At 41.7% G+C, this 19,684-nt stretch overlaps 1 protein-coding gene across 1 annotated transcript in view; it reads right to left on the minus strand.

Annotated features, from left to right (window-relative positions):
- HYDIN (HYDIN axonemal central pair apparatus protein) overlaps positions 1-19,684 on the minus strand; it is a 477,232-nt gene that overhangs the window by 37,003 nt on the left and 420,545 nt on the right. The window contains exons 59-70 of the mRNA XM_060172033.1: positions 19,060-19,264; positions 18,120-18,355; positions 16,897-17,048; positions 16,601-16,790; positions 15,190-15,292; positions 13,753-14,031; positions 11,526-11,668; positions 7,551-7,769; positions 6,361-6,521; positions 3,101-3,198; positions 1,953-2,157; positions 596-808 (exon numbers count right to left, since the gene is read on the minus strand). Coding sequence (XP_060028016.1) covers positions 596-808; positions 1,953-2,157; positions 3,101-3,198; positions 6,361-6,521; positions 7,551-7,769; positions 11,526-11,668; positions 13,753-14,031; positions 15,190-15,292; positions 16,601-16,790; positions 16,897-17,048; positions 18,120-18,355; positions 19,060-19,264 — 2,204 coding nt within the window. The remainder of the gene's footprint in view (positions 1-595; positions 809-1,952; positions 2,158-3,100; positions 3,199-6,360; positions 6,522-7,550; positions 7,770-11,525; positions 11,669-13,752; positions 14,032-15,189; positions 15,293-16,600; positions 16,791-16,896; positions 17,049-18,119; positions 18,356-19,059; positions 19,265-19,684) is intronic.

Here is a 19,684-nt window from a genome sequence, read left to right on the forward strand (position 1 = left end):
CACAATCCCCCTATTTGGGAATCAACATTGTTCTAGGCACCTTCTCACTGTGCCACCACCACAACACACCTCCCGCCATATCTCTCTTGGGGGCCCAAAGCAAGGCTGGAGATCTGGATGTTACAGTGACTATCCTGTAAGGAGCCCTCTGTGCCAGAGATCCTCTGTGGTCAAAGTGATGGTCAGGGATTAGGCTTTCATGTCTTCCATATTGCTCCCACTGTCAAAACAAGCTAGATAGAATTTATTTTCTTCATGTGGCAATTTCTTAAGTCAAACCTCTAAAACTTAGGTCAACTCCCAGGATATCAAATCTGTTTCTAGCAACCAGTCTAGTTCATTTATTTGAATTCTAACCCTAAGTTCTTTAGAAAGACTGACTGAGGGGGCCAAGTCCCCACCTGCAAGGGGAAAGCTTCACAAATGGTGAAACAGTACTTTAGTACTTTTTTTTCTTCCTCTTTCCCTCTGTATCTCTCCCTCCTGTCTCAATTTCTCTCTGTCCTATCAAAATAGAAAAATTAAGAATAAATGATAATATAAAAAAAAGGACTGAATGAAATGCACTTAACCAATGCAAATCTGTGCAACTTACCGGAGATTCTTCCCGCCGATGCCTACACTGGTAAATTCAATCACACGGGTATTTGGATCTAGAGACCCACCACTAGGTCCTCGGAGTTCTGGGTTACGTCGGTGACCACTGATGTAGTCTGAGTCTTTCAGGTCAAAATGACAGTAGGGCAAGAGACTCTGCCCTTTGGCCACCAGGACTGGGCCTTGCACTCCGGGTGGCAGGTTGGGAATCCTGAGATGATAAGATTATTTTACTTATTTACTTTCTAAGCAGGTGTTGATTTCTAGTTGGTTGCATATGAATGCTATATACAATAGAATGTGAGTCCCAAAAGATTAGAGATTTGACCCACCACTTAGCTTCTAATAGCAGCACACAAGAGATAGAAGTGTTTGTCAGATAATTACTGAGAGGATGATTACATGAACTGGCAGAGTCTGAGCATTCTGTATTCTGGTTTCTTCTCTGTGCTTACATATAGTCTCAAGTTACTGCTTCCATCAGGGTGAGAAAAATCCCCTTGCTCTAAAATGTGGACAGTCTTACACTCTGGTCCTATTAAAGACCTCTGGTGGGTTATGAAAAATGACAGCTTCTTGGAAAAGGTAAGCTAGATGTGAGCTTGAGATCAAACTCAGGTGGTGCAGGTATGGGAAGAGGCCCTGGAGTGTAAGCACAGGAGCTCTGCACACTTGTCCGTGGCTCACAGAACTCCTCTTGGGAGGCAGGTGTTCTTGGCTATGTCCCAGGAGGGGGACAGAAATCCCTCAGAAATTTTTACTGCAAGATAGTGGTCAATTTCACTGCTATTAAACTGGATTTTCTCTAACAGGGCCTGGGCTCTGTCTATGCCTCCCTCATCTACTATGTGGCAGGCAGGCAGGCATACCACCTCCTTCAGTGACCCCACCCAAGGTGTATTGTGATTATTGTGTGTCAGATACTGTTATCAGCTCTTCTTTTGAATTGATTTCACTGAGTTAATTTTCATCTACTTATAAGGTGAGTATTGTTATTTCATTTTATAGATAAGAAAGTCTAGTCTCAGAAAAAGTACAAGAAAGTTTTCCCAAGTTTACTCTCACCCCCTTCCCCCAAATTGGATGCCACCTGGCCACCAACCACTGTGTTGCCCTGTAGAATCCTGTGAGTGGCTGGGAAGGGGGAAGTGGGCAGAAGGATGATTCTATAAAGTATCACAAGACCAAATTCTCTCTCTCTCTCTCTCTCTTTTTTTTTTTAAAGACTGGACCTCAAAATCTTTCCAGAAGGAAATGTGACAAACTGGGCCTGAGCTGAAAGAATGGTGATAGTGGTGGGTCAGAAGGGGGGACAGGAACAGCAGAGCTTTGTACTGGGAAACATGTCTCCTTACTGGCAGAAAAGATTGTTCACAAACTCTCCAACTTCCAATGGGGAGAATTTCACTTTGAGCTTCTGACTCTTGCCTACAAGCACGATGCCTGAGGAGGGCTCCACAGAGAAAGGCAGTGGGAGATTTTCATTCCAATGGTCTGTAGCGCTTTCCAGAGAGCTGCCTGTGTGCAGAGTAGCTTGGCTAAGCTGATTCTTTTGAGCTCCTGGGGGAAGACAGAGATCTAGTGATACTGAACGTTTACAGTGGGGTGGGTGCAGGTAGAAGGCAGCCTATTACAGACCCTTAGAGACTATCTGTGGGGTCTGTGGGCTCCTCTTTTTCAGCAGGTACACTTAACTTTGTACACTTGGGGTAAGGAACTGGCTCATGCCTTTCACAGGGGACTCTTAAAAAAATGCTTTCTTTAATTCCATCAAATCTTAAAAATGGTTTCCTCTTGGCTCAAGGGGGTGAGGCAAAATTGGTATCAGGTGCTATTGGATTAAGGGGTAGGTGAGGTGAGTTGCCTCACAATTGCCAACTACAGGGACAAATATTTGCCTACCATGTGTCAGGCCCTTTTATTTCTTCTTTTTAATTGTATTGGTGATTTAATATTGATTTACAGAATTACATGTCAACAGGGGTATAAATCCACTCTAACCCCACCACCAGAGTTCTGAATCTTAAGTCTCCCCACTGCAAACCACCACAGTTCCCCTAAGGTTGTAGACATGGGCCAACCATCATCTACAACTCCTTGTCTACATTTATACGTAAGAGGCCCATTTTTCTTCCTGATCCAATCCTCTCTTCCCCTCCAAGCCACTCATGACAACATTACTACCTCCATAGGTCCCTCTCCCCACATCCCCTTGAGTGCTGACAGAGCTGGAGTTCAGCTGTCAGACCCTTTTCTAAGTGTTTCATATGTATCAATGCCAAATTTGGTAGGGGCGTGAAAGGTGAAGCCTGAGATCTATAAGGGCAGACAGAGCTGGGCTCTTGAGTTTCTCCAATCTACCAGGCTTTGCAAGTGCTGAGAGATTTCTGCTCTGCTTCTCTTCAGCTACTCAGGGGGTCTTGGGAGCAGAGCTCACTTCTCTGTGAACAAAGTTCTTCTACTAATTGGGGGCTCAGCCTGGGCTTTATGTGATCAAATTTACCGAGGGCAACAGGCATTGCAAAGCTGACTGCTTTTCCACTCTCATCAGAGATCCAAGAGAATTCCAGTTGCACACTTCCCGTGTTCACCAGTTCAAACCTGCAAACAGACCAGACAATGGAGTTGAGGAGTTTGCTGCACACCAAATACAATAGCCAAGATAGGGAAACAATCTACATGTCCAGCCACTGATGAGTAGATAGAAAAGTTATGGTACATGTACACAATGGAATACCACTCAGCTGGAAGAAAGACGAGCTCTTGTCTTTTGCCACAACACAGATGGGACTAGAGGTAGTTACTGGATTGTTGGATAAGTCATGAGGTATTTTTCTATGTTTTTCTATGTAAAAAGACATCATTACTTTTCAGACAGCCCAATAGGTTAAAGAGAAATAATCCAGAAGGAGGAAGACAAATACTAGAAGCTCTCACTCATATGTAGGATGAAAGAAACGAAGCAAAGGAAAAGACAGCATGAAACCTGAATCAAACCTGTTCTGTACCTGCAAGGCTAAGCTCACTAAAGGGGGTGGGTGGAGGGAGACAATGTCCCACAATGGAGAGAGATTGCCCTCTGGTGGTAGGTGAGGGGTACTAATACATATTTTGGGGAGATGTGAAATTGTATTATTGAAAGAATACAGTCTTGTAAAGTAGCATTTCTTCAACTTAAAAAAATGATAACTTGGGCTAAGGAGGCTGCTCGTTAGTATTCATGATACCTTGAGTTTATTCCCTAGCATTTCATAAAAATAATATTAACAAAGGAGTTTACTGTTGGTGATACTGTTCTCTCTGCAAGCATCTATATACTATTATTCAACTTTTTCTTGAAGTCAGACCCCTTTATTTACTTAAAAGGCAAGTTTTTAACAATCTTATCCTGAAAACATGCACTTATATATTAGTTATATTTCCTTATACCATACAGTATATATATATATATATATATATTCCAATTAAGAGTAAATTATACAAATGCACACTTGTATACTAGTAGTACCCTCTGCAGTGAAATTTCAGGATGCATCAGGATGATCCTTAAAAAAGAAGAGAGGAAACAAAATTTATATCACAGGCCTGCACCTTCTTTGGGCACTAATTCCATGGTCTCTCCCTTCCTAAATCATTTCCCACCAGAAACAATGTCTCTGTGGTCAGAAGCCACTAGATTCCTGTTTGAACTGTTGTCACTTAGTCAAAACAAAAACTATGGATTTATAAGCAATGTTCTTTATCCTAGAGATATTTTTTGACAAAGCAGGGTAATCTAGGTGGCACAGAATTTTTTTTTCCAAAAAGAAATTTTTGATGCAGTTTCACAGTTGATAAACTTTCTTGTTAAGAGTCAGATAGTAAGTTTTCTGGTTTTTTTTGCTTTGACTTTGTGTGCCTTGCGGGGTCTACAGCAAGCACTCACTCTTCTGTGGGTGTAAGAGAGAGCAACCAATAGGCAAGGTTACATGTCAACAAAACCTTATTTACTATCATAGGCATTGGCCGGACTTGGTCCTCAGACCATAGGTTGATGACTCTTGAAGTGAAATAGTTATCAGAGGAGCTCATGTCTTGCCTTCTGCCTTTTTTTGCTCCCATAAGAATCTGTATGGACCCTGGTGGCTGAAAAGAGAGTTAACATATAAAGCCAAACAAGTTGTTGACTAATCATGAAGCTAAAGGCTGGAGTAGTGCAGATGTAGAGTTGGGGTGTGGGTCTCCGTTATGTAGATAGTAGGCATAATTTAGTTATATTCCAAAAGGCCTGTGGTTATACCAGGTTTTTTTTTTCCCTGAGCCTAAAATCTGATATGCAGGTGGATCCTAGTTATTGTCTGGGAAGATGATGTCATTACTGAAAAAAGGACCAGAAAGCTGGATCAGGGAAGAAAGTAGCTCCCAAATATGGGAAAGGTGTATAGATATTGTTGATTGTAATCCCCATCGATTTGATGTGATCTGGGGCCCATATTCAGCTTAGGAGCCTATGTGACCTCTACATCCCTGTAGATCTGAGCTCACATTCTGTGGTTATGAGTAGGAACATTACAAGCTGCCCCAATATCAGGACCCATCTTCCTCAGGTGTAGCATAGAGTATGTTGTCCAGTCTCCCTTTGGAGGATGAAACATTCTCTGCCATTGTTGACCAGGTTCCAGATGCTACCATGATGCCAACCAGACTTACCTGGACAGACAACCTCACCAGTGTGTTCTGGAGCTCCAATTCCCCAGAACTCCGCCCCACTAAAGAGAGAGGAAAGAGAGAGGCTGGGAGTATGGATCAACCTGCCAATGCCCATATTCAGTGGGGAAGCAATTACAGAAGCCAGACCTTCCACCCTCTGCATCCACAATGACCTTGGGTCCATACTACCAGAGAGTTAAAGAATAGGAAGGTTATCAGGGGATGGGATGGGATACGGGGTTCTGGTGGTGGGAATTGTGTGGAGTTGTACCCCTCTTATCCTATGCTTTTGTCAGTGCTTACTTTTTATAAATAAAAAGAATAAAATAAAATTAAAAATATTTTGACATAAAAAAGAATCTGTATGGACATGTAAAGTACAACAAAAGTAAAATAAAGTTAAAAAAGTTACTACAATTTTACAAAGAAGCATTGTCAGTGATTTCCATATTTGTGTTTACAGTTCTGAAAAAATAGTCAAGCTTATTAAAATTGGTCATTGTATACACAGCTCTCTGTGACTAGAAGACTCCTTTTTCTCACTTTCTCTGGCTCTGCCCAATTTGTCCTCTCAGATTCCGCTGTGACACTTTAGGAAGCCTTTCCTGACACTTTGCCTTTCTCCACAGCTCAGTCTACTCTTACTGCACATACAGAGTACCTCATTGCAACCACCCAATCACTTATTTCTACCATTCCCCCTACCACCAGACAAATTCTTTTGAGAGAGGGACTCATGACATCTTTGTAGTCCTGTGACTGAGTATACAGGAAGGGGTTAATATCACCATTTCTCCTTTTCAAGTATCACTGTGATTTTGAATTAGTTTCCTGATTCCATTCTCTTCTAAACCTGAAAAGGAGAGATGTCAACTATGTTATCAAGCAATTATTCATTGTTTATAGTAAAAATAACAGCTGCTTGGTAAATTGCATTGGTTTGGGAAGAATGATGATTTCCTGAAAGCAATGATGATTTTTTTGGAAAGAATGGTCACTCATGTTCTCTGTAGAGGTCTGACATAATGCATATGGAGTGGCTATGTGAAATATTGGCTTCTGTTAATGACTCACTCAAATGCTCGGGTCTGGTAAACCAGCGTGTCCCTAAAGTGCACTTCATTTGTTTGGCACTGATAGGAGGCGAAGTTCACGTTGGCGCTGATCTGCAGCTGCAGGTCACGGTAGTTTTCTTCCACCACTGAGTGAATGGGCTCAGGATCTGTCTCCACCACCTGTAACAAAGGCAGCCATATCCTCAGTGATGCAGAACCAGTTGCCTCACAGGAATAACAGGGTAAGGAAGAGGACAACACTGTACTTTCTAATACTTATGCACATTAGCATTGGTTCACAAGAGTTTGGGCACACCCAGTAAAGCACACACATTACTATGCTTGAGGACTTGGGTTCAAGCCCCTGGTCCCCATCTGCAGGGGGTGAGGGGCAGATGAGGAGGGACCTTCACAAGTGGTGGACCAGTACTGCAGCTCTCTCCCTCCCTGTCTCTCTGTCTCTCCCTCCCCCCCCCCCTCACACACACACACACACACACACACACACACACACACACACACACACACAAATACACTCCATTTCTGTCTCTGTTAAAAAAAAAGAAAGGAAAAAAATGGCTTCTGGGAACAGGTTGGTGCATTCACTGTGCAGATACTGAGCCCCAGGGATAACCCTGCTGGCAAAGAAATTAGAAAAAAAATGCTGAGTCACAAACTCAAGTTCCAGAATACATGATTAAGATAGATCAAAAATCAACTTTTAAAATGTGAATAAATTGAGTAACAAGGAACTACTGACAGCTCTAAGACTGCATAAGCCTGAGTTCTGGAGTCAGATATAAAAGGCAGAAATAACAACAACATCAGTAATAGTAAAACCAGGCTCAGATATTAATGAAGTTGAAAAAAAATCTAAAATAATAGGAGGATGAACAGAGTCAAAAGCTGTTTATATTGCTACTAGGAGGGAGGTGTGGTATAAAGTGATGGAAAACCACACACATAATTTATTGTTGGATGTGGGCTCACTTCAGTTTTCATATTACTATAAAGAAATCAAGGGATAAATAAAAGAGGGGTATTCATGGAACAAAGATGAGAGCATGTTAAGAATAAAAAATAATAACTAATCTAAATGTGGACACGAGAGGGAAAAAAGGAAACAGTAAGCCATGGCATTTCTGAAGGAGACACTGAGTTTGGGAGACAGGCGGGCATGACAAATTTGTGTTTGATGTTCTGACTCACTTTTCGTTTCGTGGTGAAGGTCCCAGGCATGTTCTTGACCATGTCTACCCACTTGACTGTGCGCATTCGGTCATCCCAGTCTTGGATCTGGTCTGCAGGGAGCTGAAACATGATCTTGGAGAGATTGCACTTGACTCCCATCTTCTTCAGGTTGATGGGTGAGTCTGACTTTAAGGTTACCACTATGTCCTTGGCACACCCAGGGTGGAGGTGGCCAATCTGGGGGAGAATCTGATATTAGTATCTTGAGCATATGCATATATTTTTAAAGACAGAGACAGACAGATAGACACACACACACACACACACACACACACACACACACACACGGACCCCACAATACCAAAGCTCCCCTCAACGTGGAGGGGGTTATGCTGACACAAACACAAAGTAGCACACTATCCAAGCGAGCTATTTTGCCAGTCCTATTTTAGGGATTTTTGATCTTGGGGATTCCTGATATCTGATGGTGGTATTCCAGAGAAGAAGAACCAAGTATCTTGATACTTACTGCATCATTCAACCCTGTATCTGTGAACTGTTGCGTGTGTGTGTGTGTGTGTGTGTGTGTGTGTGTGTATGGTTCTTAGAAATATAATCATAAAACAATAGCTAACAAATTTCAAATTGTTGTTTGTTTGAGATACTAGTCTAAGTCTCTGCAATTTGCAACTTTACTAATCTTACAACAAGCCTATAACGTGTACAGCTATTTCACCTTTTTTATTTTTATTTCATTATTCTGCCACTAGGGTTATTGCTGGGGCTCTGTGCCAGCACTACAAACCCACTGCTCCTGGTGGTCATTTTCTTTTCTTTACTTTCTTTTTTTTTTTTTTTTGCCTCCAGGGTTACTGCTGGGGTTCAGTGCCAGCACTACAAATCCACTGTCCCTGGAGGCCATTTTTCCCATTTTGTTGCCCTTGTTGTTAATATCATTGTTGTTATTGTTGCCATTGCTGTTGTTGTTGTTGGATAGGACAGATAGAAATCGAGAGAGGAGGGGAAGACAGAGAGGGGGAGAGAAAGATAGACACCTGCAGACCTGCTTCAATGCTTGTGAAGCGACTCCCCTGCAGTTGGGGAGCCCGGGGCTGGAGTAGGGATTCTTGCACAGGTCCTTGTACTTCGCACCATGTACTAGCCTGCTGTGCTACTGCCTGGTCCCTATAAACTTTTTTTTTTGATAGGGACAGACAGAAATTGAGAGAGGAGGGGCGAGATAGAGAGGGAGACAGAAAGAGAGATACTGACCTACTTCATGGCTTGAACCTGGGTCCTTGTGCATGGTAACACATGCACTTAACCTGGTGTCCAACCATCTGGTCACCTGACCCATTTTATAGACAAGGAAAACTAACTTGTTAAAGGTCCTACCATTAATGTTGGAAGACCAGGCAGTATGGCTTCAGATACCACAATACTAGCCACCTGTCCTTAATATGATCTATGTAAATTATGGACAGATGAGCAGTTCTTACAGTGTGATCTGAGGATACCTGGGACTCCTAAAATCTTTTCAAAAACTCATGAGGTTAAAACTTTCATCCTAGTACTAAGATATTATTTAGCTTGACAAATAATGTTTGTTATTTATTCTTTTATAAAAAAAAAGATATTTATTTTATTTATTGGATAGAGACAGAAATTGAGAAATGAGGGGAGGCAGAGAGAGAGAGAGACACCTGCAGCCAGGCTTTACCACTCAAAAAGCTTTCCCCATGTAGGTGGGGACCAGGGGCTTGAACCCTAGTCCTTGCACACTGTAATGGAAGCACTTAACCAGGTGCACCACTGCCTGGCCCCTCATTTTTCCTTTTCCTTTCCTTTTCTTTCTTTCTTTCTTTCTTTCTTTCTTTCTTTCTTTCTCTCTCTCTCTTCTTTCTTTCTTCCTTCCTTCCTTTTTTCTTTCTTTCTTTCTTTCTTTCTTCTTTTTTTTTGCTTTTTCTGTTTTCTTTTTTAAAATTTTTTTATATTTATTTATTTTCCCTTCTGTTGCCTTTGTTGTTTAACATTGTTGTGGTTATTATTGTTGTTGTTGTATAGAACAGAAAGAAATGAAGAGAGGAGGGGAAGACAAAGACAGACCTGCAGACCTGCTTCACTGCTTGTGAAGCGACTCCCCTGCAGGTGGGGAGCCAGGGGCTTGAACCGGGATCATCACACCGGTCCTTGAGCTTGCGCCATGTGCGCTTAACCCACTACGCCACTGCCCGACTCCCATTTTTTCTTTTTCTAATGTGTATAGGGTGGAGTTTTCTAGAAGTCAGATGACATATTATATTAGACTGAATGCAGAATCAAATATAAAAGTTCAACTGTATTTTATTAGGCCAAGTTTAAAGATATTTATGAAAATGTAAAGTAATGCTATTCTTGATTTATTTTTCTTTTGGAAAATATATACATTTTCATAAAATTTCATATTCATATTTATATGGAGAGTTTATTACTGTGTTTCAGAATGAGCAAATCTGTTTTAAAACATTCTTGACTTTAATTTCAACTATGGTAGATATCAATAGGCATAACCCATAATAGCTGTGTGAGGAACTTCAGTAATATTTACAAGTGTAAAGCAGTCCTGAGAGCAAAAAGTATGAGATTTGCTAAAGTGTACCAGATATTTAGGCAACCCAACTTGGTCTTCAGGATTAAATCATCTAAGACTAGCATACTTAAATTAAGCACATACACCCACATATCACCTGTATACACACATGATAGTTCTTACATGTTTCTGACAGATAAAAAGTCTCCCTCCTCTGGAAAGCAAGAGAAGTTTTAGTATTTTCTTTTTTAATATATATATATATATTTATTTATTTATAAAAAGGAAGCACTGAGGCCAGAAATATGTGTGTATTAAAACAGATCATAAGAAACTTATTTCTACCTACTTTGACTAATACTTTATATCCAAAAGGAAAAAAAAATGATAGCACTCAAAATATAAAGGTGATAGAACAGGATCACTAATCTTCTTGCTCTGCCCTTCTGGAGTTTTATGTTTGAGCAGATACAGATGCGAAGGCTGAGAGGAGGCAGCGAACACATTTGGCACATTGACATCCCAGACATTTAGAAATAAAAACTCCTGCAGGCCAGAGGTGAGGATCTGTTACCATGTTGTTATAGGCCTTGTTCAATGCTGAGCTTTGTTAACTCATAAAATGTACTCTGTGATATGCTAAAGAAAAAGTTAAGAAAAAGTTCCCAGCAAAACGAAAGTTAATTCAGTTTTAGTATGCTGAAAGTCTCTGGAAATATGTAAAAGTAAGATACAAGTTGAGACTGTTTTTAAATCTCAGTTGTCCACAGAACCCATTAACTTAGCTTTTGGCAAACACTTTTAAAAAATATTTATTTATTTCATTCATTTTGTTGCCCTTTGCTGTTGTTGTTATTGATGTAGTCGTTGTTGGATAGGACAGAGAGAAATGGAGAGAGGAGGGGAAGACAGAGAGGGGGAGAGAAAGATAGACACCTGCAGACCTGCTTCACTGCTTGTGAAGCAACTCCCCTGCAGGTGGGGAGCCGGGGGCTTGAACCAGGATCCTTAAGCCAGTCCTTGCGCTTTGCACCACCTGCGCTTAACCCGCTGTGTACCGCCTGACTCCCTTGGCAAAAACTTTTGCAGAATAAAGACACTAAAGAATATACACTTAGAGGGACAAGGGACACATTTATATACTCTAAGAGAGGCAGACTCAGAAGTGTTTTTACCCTTATAATACTCCATGGAATTCATTAACATCAGCTGAACAATGGCCTTGACAGTTCTCATTCTCTGCACTTAGATCAGAGGGAACATGAATAGTGTCCACTCAGGTTTCAGTGAGGACTGGTTCTAGATTGACTCAGCTTGAGATAAATCTATTCCATCCCATTCATCTATGGGAATAGACTGATAATCAAATTTCAGTTGGTTTAGGCCTAAGAGGGCCCAGAAAATAATGAATAGCTTTCACTTACTTGTGGGGAGAAAGAAATTGAAGTTAAAAGTGGCCATTCAAACCGTATCACATTTGCTTGGCTGTGGTTGGTGACTGTAAAGCTCACACTATAGCTGTTTCCAATGTGACAGTCCCCAAACTGGATATGGTCCACTATGGTAGCTAGGGATAAAAGCAGATTAGTGAGTCCTTTCAGCCTCATTAGGTTGCTTCCCCAAGGAAGAGGCAGTACCTGATAGTCTTGTGCCTTACCCTCAGGAAACCTGACATCTCCTTCCTTAGATAATTATGCTGGATAAACCTAGGGTCCCTGAGTAGCAATCTTTTACTCAGGGAAATTTACCCCATCCATCCATCTATTCATCCATCCATCCATCCATCCATCCATCCATCCATCTTTCCATTCCCCCACCTACCCACCATCTATATTCTCAACTACAAGAGGAAATACAGGTCCCCAATTTCATTTGTCCTCTGAAACAATACTATTAGGGGTTAGGGTTGTCACAGGAGTCCTGATTACATTTGAAATATAAGTAAACAACAAGTAGTTTTTAATAGAAGTAGGAGTATGTTCCATGTGATATTTGGGGGAACATTTACACTATAATTCTTCCTTTATCTTAAATTCAGATCTAATTGACCCACTGCATTCTAACTTTCTTTCTTTTTTCTTTTTCTTTCTTTTTTTTTTTATGCCCACCCATTCTAACTTTCTTATGTGTGCACTTAACCAGGTGTGCCACCACCTGGTTCCGTGTTCTAACTTTCTAAATCTGGCAACCTTACTAAAATAAGTATGAAATATAATTTGTGAACCAGGGTTCACTACTGGCTCCTGATTGACCACTGACAAGAGAGATGTTATCCTGTGGCTACAAATCAGAGTCAGAACTAGATATACAGAAAATAATGATTTTAATTAAGTTGTATGAACAGGCTAAAGCTATACTCTAGGATTACAATTAAGCTCCTAGAAAAAAAAATGCAAGACTGAGTGTCTGAGGAAATGGCTCAAAAGGTAGAATATTGGATTTGTATGCTTGAGGCCGTTGGCTTACACTGATTTCTTCTGCTTTTGTTTATTTTCTTTTGCTCTTGCTCAATGATGTGAATCTCTTTTTCTCTCCCCATATGTATAAATAAAATAAATCTTTTTAGGACTATGTTTATAACTGTCTTCACTGTAATTTGCTGTGTACTTATGGCACTTAGTATATCTTTCATGTAACAAGGAAGTAAACTTTCTCCTAGCTCCCCAAATTTAACTAACTAGTGCTTGATTGGTCACAGAACTTTAAAAGATATATACACATATATATTGTTATTAACAGTATGTTATAAGATTGTACAGTTACAATGTATAGTTTCACACCACAATTTTCACCAAAGTTCAGTCACAGAGCCTTTCACCTTGAGCTTTAACACAATCACAAATAATCTAGAGATATGGTAAAAAAAAAAAAAGCAAGTTCTAATAGAACTTGTCTGAGCTGCTGGGGTATAGTCTGAAAATCTCATTTCTAAGAAGCTGCTGCTGTTGGCTTTTGGACAGGGAAAAACTATACTAAGACACCCATTCACTTAGTAACTAGCCTGGGATTAGAATTTGGAATTTGGCTTATTAGCTTAACTGAAATTTGAGTTCACACTCTAAGCACTAAAAGACAGAGACTATCTTTTAACTCTTTGGAATCGCTGGGTTCAGCTGAATGCCCAGCACATGCACACTGATGCTCATTAAGTATCCCCAGAGGGGACACAGGAGTGAGTATTGTGACCAGGCTGGGTAGTATTGTCTGACCAGGAGCAAACAGAAACGAAGAGGGAAATCACTGCTGAATTTCCAGGAAGTGATTGAGCCAATCTAACTTTTTAGACATGACTCTCATTAAAAGTCATCCAACTGGTTGGGAGATAACTTACCTGACAGACTGTGCATCTTGCTGTGTGTGACACTCAGAGTCTGAGCCCCAAGCCCAGATAGGAGCACCATGGACATCACCTGGGGAGCTCCATGGATGGTGCATTAATGCTGAGGTGTCTTTCCACTCTGGCTATCTCTCCTTCTCTCTCCCCACTCTCTGTCATTCCCTGTCTCAAAAATGAAGAATAGAACATTGGGCTAGGGAGGCTATTCAGCAGTGTTACATATGAGCGAGACCCTGAGTTCATTCTCTGACAATACACTGAAAGAGTGACCCAAGAGTCAACAGTTGTTAAAACCTCACTGATGCTCCTCCTACCTGCCACCAAGTCTTCTGTAATGTTTTCCTCTACGATGTTGTGACTCTCCCAGAGAAACTGGTTGTAGGAAGTCACCAACCCATGAATATTGTCCAAAGTGATGTCATCCTCATATCCCTCTCCAACCAGGTGGATGAATGACTCCTCATACTGGTTGTTGATCACTGACAAGTGGATGGTGCCTGTTATTCTCCCAATCTGCTGGGAGTGGAAAAGGACATCAAAGCCAGCTGTTTCTCCAGGAGGAACAACCAGGGAGGCAGTGTGAGCTTTCTGTGCTGCAAAGAGGAAAGAAAAGACATGACTTAAGAGAATCAATCTCTCTCTCTCTCTCTCTCTCTCTCATACACACACACACACACACACACACACACACACACACACACACACACACACCCTTACCAGAGCATCATTCAGCTCTGGCTTATGGTAGTACTGAGATTAAACCTTTGAAGTCTCAAGTATGGAAGCTGTTTTTTTTTTTTTTTTATCTTTAACATAAAAGTAAAAAAATGACATACCGCATGATTTCATTTTAAAAAACTCTTAAAATGATATAATTACAGATAAGGGAATAGATACATTAGTAATTACAATATAAGGAAAAGTGAATAAGAAGAAAGTTGGTATATTTATTAAAAAGCAACTAGAAGGATCTTGAGAAGGATGAACATTCTCTTATCCTGTCTATATCAAAGTCATTGTTTTTTTATAAAGTTGTACTATAGTTTTATAATTCTTGTTACTAGAGATAAACCAGGTAAAAGATACAGAAAATCTTCACATATTACTCCTCAAGCCCATATGTGAGCATACTATTACCTCAGAATCAAACTTTAATTTAAAAAATCCCTCTAAAGTTTAACTGCTGAACATAAAGTTAGAACTTCCAACTTTACTTAGCCTCCACCAGCAAAGCTATTAGATTTTTTACAATGGGACTCGGGATTATGAACTTTTTCACACACACACACACACACACACACACACACACACACACACACACACACACACACACACACACCTTACCAGAGCATCATTCAGCTCTGGCTTATGGTAGTACTGAGATTAAACCTTTGAAGTCTCAAGTATTTTTAACATAACCATTATTCTATCTACTCAGTCTAGAACCATTTTAGAGTACTAATTTATATTAGCTTGTATGCAAGAGAGAACATACACCAGAGTATCACTCCAAGATGTGTGGCGTTAGGGATAGAATTTAGGGTCTTACTCTTGCATGCCCTATGTCCTATCATTGTGCCACCTCCCAGGCATCTAGAACCAGTTTTATAAGCCAGAAAGGCCCCAATTCAAGGAAAAACAACCTTAGAGTGGGGGGTGAGACTAAGCAGACTATTTTTGGTCTGTTCCTGAATAGGTCCCTAACAAAAAATCTCTGAATAGTTTCCAGAAGTTATCTATCCCTGACCTACCTTTTGCATTTGGTTTGTTTTCCTCAACGATGTAGATGTAGGAGGTGTCAGGCCTCCCTTTCAAGGAGAAGACTCCTACTTGGTCCTGCAGGTCTACATGCAGCTGGTAGAAGGAAAGCAGGAGTGAGGACTGTGCTTACAGGCTGCTCATGGATTGTGAGTCTAACACTCTGCTATTTGAGAAGTACTCAAAATAGTCATTGTGCCTAGTGTTCATTTTTTAAGTTTCTTATTAATAACAGGAATATATAAGAAACATTACAACTGCAGAGAGAGAGAAAAAAAAACCCAGAAAATTGGGGCCAAGTGGTGGTGCACCTGGTTGAGTGCACATGTTACAATCCACAAGGACCAAGATTTGAGCCCTATCCCCACTTACAGGGGGGAAGTTTCATGAGTGGTGAAGCAGGGTTGAAGGTGTCTCTCTGCCTCTCTCCCTTTCTATCTCCCCCTTCCTTGTAGATTCCTGGATGTCTCTATCCAATAAATAAGTAAATATAATAGGAAAAATATTTAAAAAGACATCAATTAACAAATAGAAAACCTAGTTCAATACTTATGATCCAAGTGCAAAAGCAGACACCAAAGGATTAAGTGCCTTTCCAGATCACAGCTAAATAGTGCCAAAATGGGGCACTATGACCTCTATTATTAGTAGAAGCGGCTATAAAATACATGCTAGACTCATACAGTGTGGATGACTGCCCATAGGTGAGGACTTGCATGACTGTGAGCTCCTAAAGACTAGTATCTACGGGGCCGAGTGGTGGCGCACCTGGTTGAGCGCACGTTACAATGCTCAAGGACCCGGGTTCGAGCACCCAGTTCCCACCTGTAGGGGGAACACTTTGCAAGTGGTGAAGCAGGGCTGCAGGTGTCTCTCTGTCTCTTTCCCTCTCTGTCTCCCCCTTCCTCTTGACTTCTGGCTGTCTCTACCCAATAAATAAATAAAGATAATTAAAAAAAATTTAAAAAAGACTAGTATCTACTAGGAATTAATGTGTGAGTTGCCTGACTGTCATACTAAGCATCCTACCAAGATGAAAAGAAAACCAAGCTATCTGACATGATCCAAGAAAAGGGATGCTTTCTAGCTCACTGGAAGCCATATCATTGCTTTAAAAAATATTTATCATGTACAAACTATTGTGTTTTATTGTTGAGTATAAACCATTAATCTCCCAATAAAGAAAAAATACATTTATTTGATATATCAGTAGATATTTTTAGAAGCTAGTTGTGTTGGCACCCATCATCAGACACAAAATGGAACACTTGTGTCTAACAGGGGTTAATGTCTGAGGAGTATGAGAGAGAGCATGCTCATATATTAGGGCAGGGGGACACCCCAAATCTTATTTCTGAATAACTCATCTTCCTTTCTACCACATGCTTCACCCTTCAGCACTACCTGGGCAGGGATGGTACCGCTGTTCTTGAGCAAGAGGGGAAGTTTCTCAGACTGTCCCAGCAGAAGCCTCTTAAAGAGGAGCAAAGGGTTTCCTGATTGGTTATGGAGAATTGGCCGTATAATGGTCACTCGAGGGAGGTTCCCCTCTCCAATGATATCAAATGTGAGGTTTCGGTTCCTGGTCAGGTTGCTGCAGGGAACAAGAAGTTGGAGACCTGTCATTCTGGATTAGAAGGAGTGACATTCTAGAGTGTGGCCTGCAGTTGCTGCAGGAGAGGTAGCTGGGGGGCTGGTACCTGGGCAGGCCATCCAAGGTAGCCTCGAAGATGCATTGGTAGGTCTGCATGGTCTGTGGGGTGAAGGAGACGGTGGCAAAGGCATGAGAGCGGCTGGCTATACACATCTTGTTGGGCTCCACGTCAAAGATGTCTGTGATGCGGGCATAGATCTAGGGAGGGGGGCAAAGACCACGTGTTAGTTCCTTTGCATTTACACCAGTTTGACTCTAGTCTCTATTGCCTCTGTTGAATATCTCCTTCCTCTAAATTCTGTGCCAGACATGTCTTATAGTCAGGTCAAGAGAGAGAGAAGGTCTATCTCTTAGCAATAACTTGCTAGACTTGACTAGACTCAGGATTTTTGACTCACACAAATGAACTAAAGTAGATCTCAGATGGCCAGATCTTTCTTTCTCTCTTTTAAAGAATGTATTTATTTATTCAGGAGAAAGATAGGAGAGAGAGAATCAGACATCACTCTGGTACACGTGCTGCTGGGGACTGAACTTGGTATCACATGGTTGAAAATCCAATGCTTGGGAGTTGGGTGGTAACACTGTGGGTTAAATGCACATGGAGAAGTGCAAGGATCAGCTTAAGAAAATCCAATGCTTTATCCACTGCGCCACCTCCTGGACCACCTTTCTCTTTCTCTTACATGTCTCCTTAATTTTTAAATGAACCTCAGAGCTTTTGCTCATGGTGATAAAAGATTAGGGGAGCAAGCTCCCACTTGTGCTTTATCTGGGGATTGCAGAGACCCTTGGCATGGCCTTAACAGGAATTTTCATTCTCAGGAAAGGCAGGTAGGATTCAGGACTACAGCCAGCCAGCCAGCCAGCCAGCCAGCTTTCTCCCTCCCTCCCTCCCTTTTGTTCTCTCTGTACCTCTTGAGGCAGCACTGAGTCAGCAATTGTCTCTGGCTCTCCCCACTGCTCTGTCTATAGGCACACATTTAGTGTTTGATGGAAGAGTGTGGCACTCATTTACTGTATCAGTTTATCATAGAACTCCCATGGTAAAAAAAAAAAAAAAGAACTCCCATGGTAAACACCCTGGAATAATGTATGATGCTGGGCCTAGGAAAAACCTCCCAGTTACTTCCTATGACTCCTAGCAGGTCCCCAAGAGAGGGACAATTCCCATTTATATATCCAGGCCACAGAGCAGGGGTTTCCTAGAACTTTCTCCCCATCTTTATGATGACCACTATGGGTTGGGGTCTTTCAGGGGGTCCTTACTTTGTTGGAGATGGGCTTAACCACAATGTTCACATCACAGGCAATCTTTCCCACATTGCTGATCTTGAACCGAGCCTTGGCCTGATGGCCCACCAGGACATTGCAGAAGATAAACTTATTTTCATCTTCTACATATAGCCCTCCACTTTCGATAGTCTGCAGGATATTGGCCACATTGGGGCTGCTAGAGATCTGGTGCTCTTCAAATATCAGGGTGTTGTTGTCAGTAACGAAGGCTAGGAGAGAGGGAAGAGCATGAGAGAAAGTGTGGGGGACGTGCTCTCTGTAGTGATATGGAGATTGTTGGGTCTCTGACAAAGAATAACCATAGAGGAGAGGTAGGAAAATTCACACAAAGGGGTGTGCATGCTGGCACAAATTCTACTTTCTTCCCCCTTTTGTACTGCTTTTGCTGGTCACTAGACTGCAGCCACCTTTTCCTTCCAATCCTGTGAAGGTAAGAGGCTGAGAACTGAGGAGTGCTTAGGAAGGAAGAAGGCATCTGGGTTAGTTGGGGTGAGACTGCAGGTGCCTAGACTCACAGCAGCAGGCATTCTCTCTGGGCTTTATGTGAGCTTGTGTTGGGTTAAGCTATAGTATGTCCACTCACTGAGTCCTCTGTGCTCTGCCTGGTCATCAGTGGGCTTCAGTGTTCTTGGATCCTGTGCCATCACTCATTTCATCATGACTCCCAGATAACAGTATTCATCTGAGAATCCTGCACACAACTTAAGGAGACTGGATTTGAAAACTGAATACTGTCTCCTAGCTAAATAAGCCTTAGAAATCCTTAAGGACAAAGCTGGCTGAAGACAGTATGAGTTCTACGGTCCCTTAGGAAGCTGCCCATTCAAGTTAGCTATATATCTGTCTGTGAGGAGGAAGGAGCATACAGACCCCGGTCTTTTAAAGGATAGTGTGCAGTTTGACTGCCTCATACCTGGTAGACAGGATTCAGCCAACAGCATGTAAGGAATGCCACCAGGCTGGTCTTTTGGGTCTCGATCAGAGATATCAATAGCTATGTATTCCTCACACCTTCCCACAGGATCAGCCACACAGTCCACGGTGATGACCTGCACTCCTCCAGGAGGAACAGAGCCAAACCCAGGGTACACGGTGAACATGCCATGGGCGATGCGAGCCTGCAGAACAAGGGTGGCAGGGTGGAGGCTGAGTGGGTGGTAAGAGTCAGGGGATAGTCTCCGGAGGGTTTGGTGTGGCCTCTTCCTGTGAGCTCTCTCCCGTGGTCAAGTTCTTCTCTGGGAGGGAGGGAAGGCCTGGCGGAGTGGGGCATGTCTACGGCAGGATTTCTCAGCTTCTTCTATATACATTCCCTTGACAAATCATGACTGAGGGGGCACTTAAGGGGACAAACATGCTTCATTTCATACTTCATGCACCCAGCTAGGAATCTCCCAGCAGAAGGGCATAGAATGGAATGGTGGTTAAGATTATGGATTTTTATCATGGTAGCATCTAGAACCTGGTGGCTGAAAAGGAGTTAAGATATAAAGCAGAACAAATAGTTAAATAATCAGGAAGAATATTGCAAGAATATTGCA

Source organism: Erinaceus europaeus, chromosome 2 (genome assembly GCF_950295315.1).
Source record: "Erinaceus europaeus chromosome 2, mEriEur2.1, whole genome shotgun sequence".
Taxonomy (NCBI): Eukaryota; Metazoa; Chordata; class Mammalia; order Eulipotyphla; family Erinaceidae; genus Erinaceus; species Erinaceus europaeus.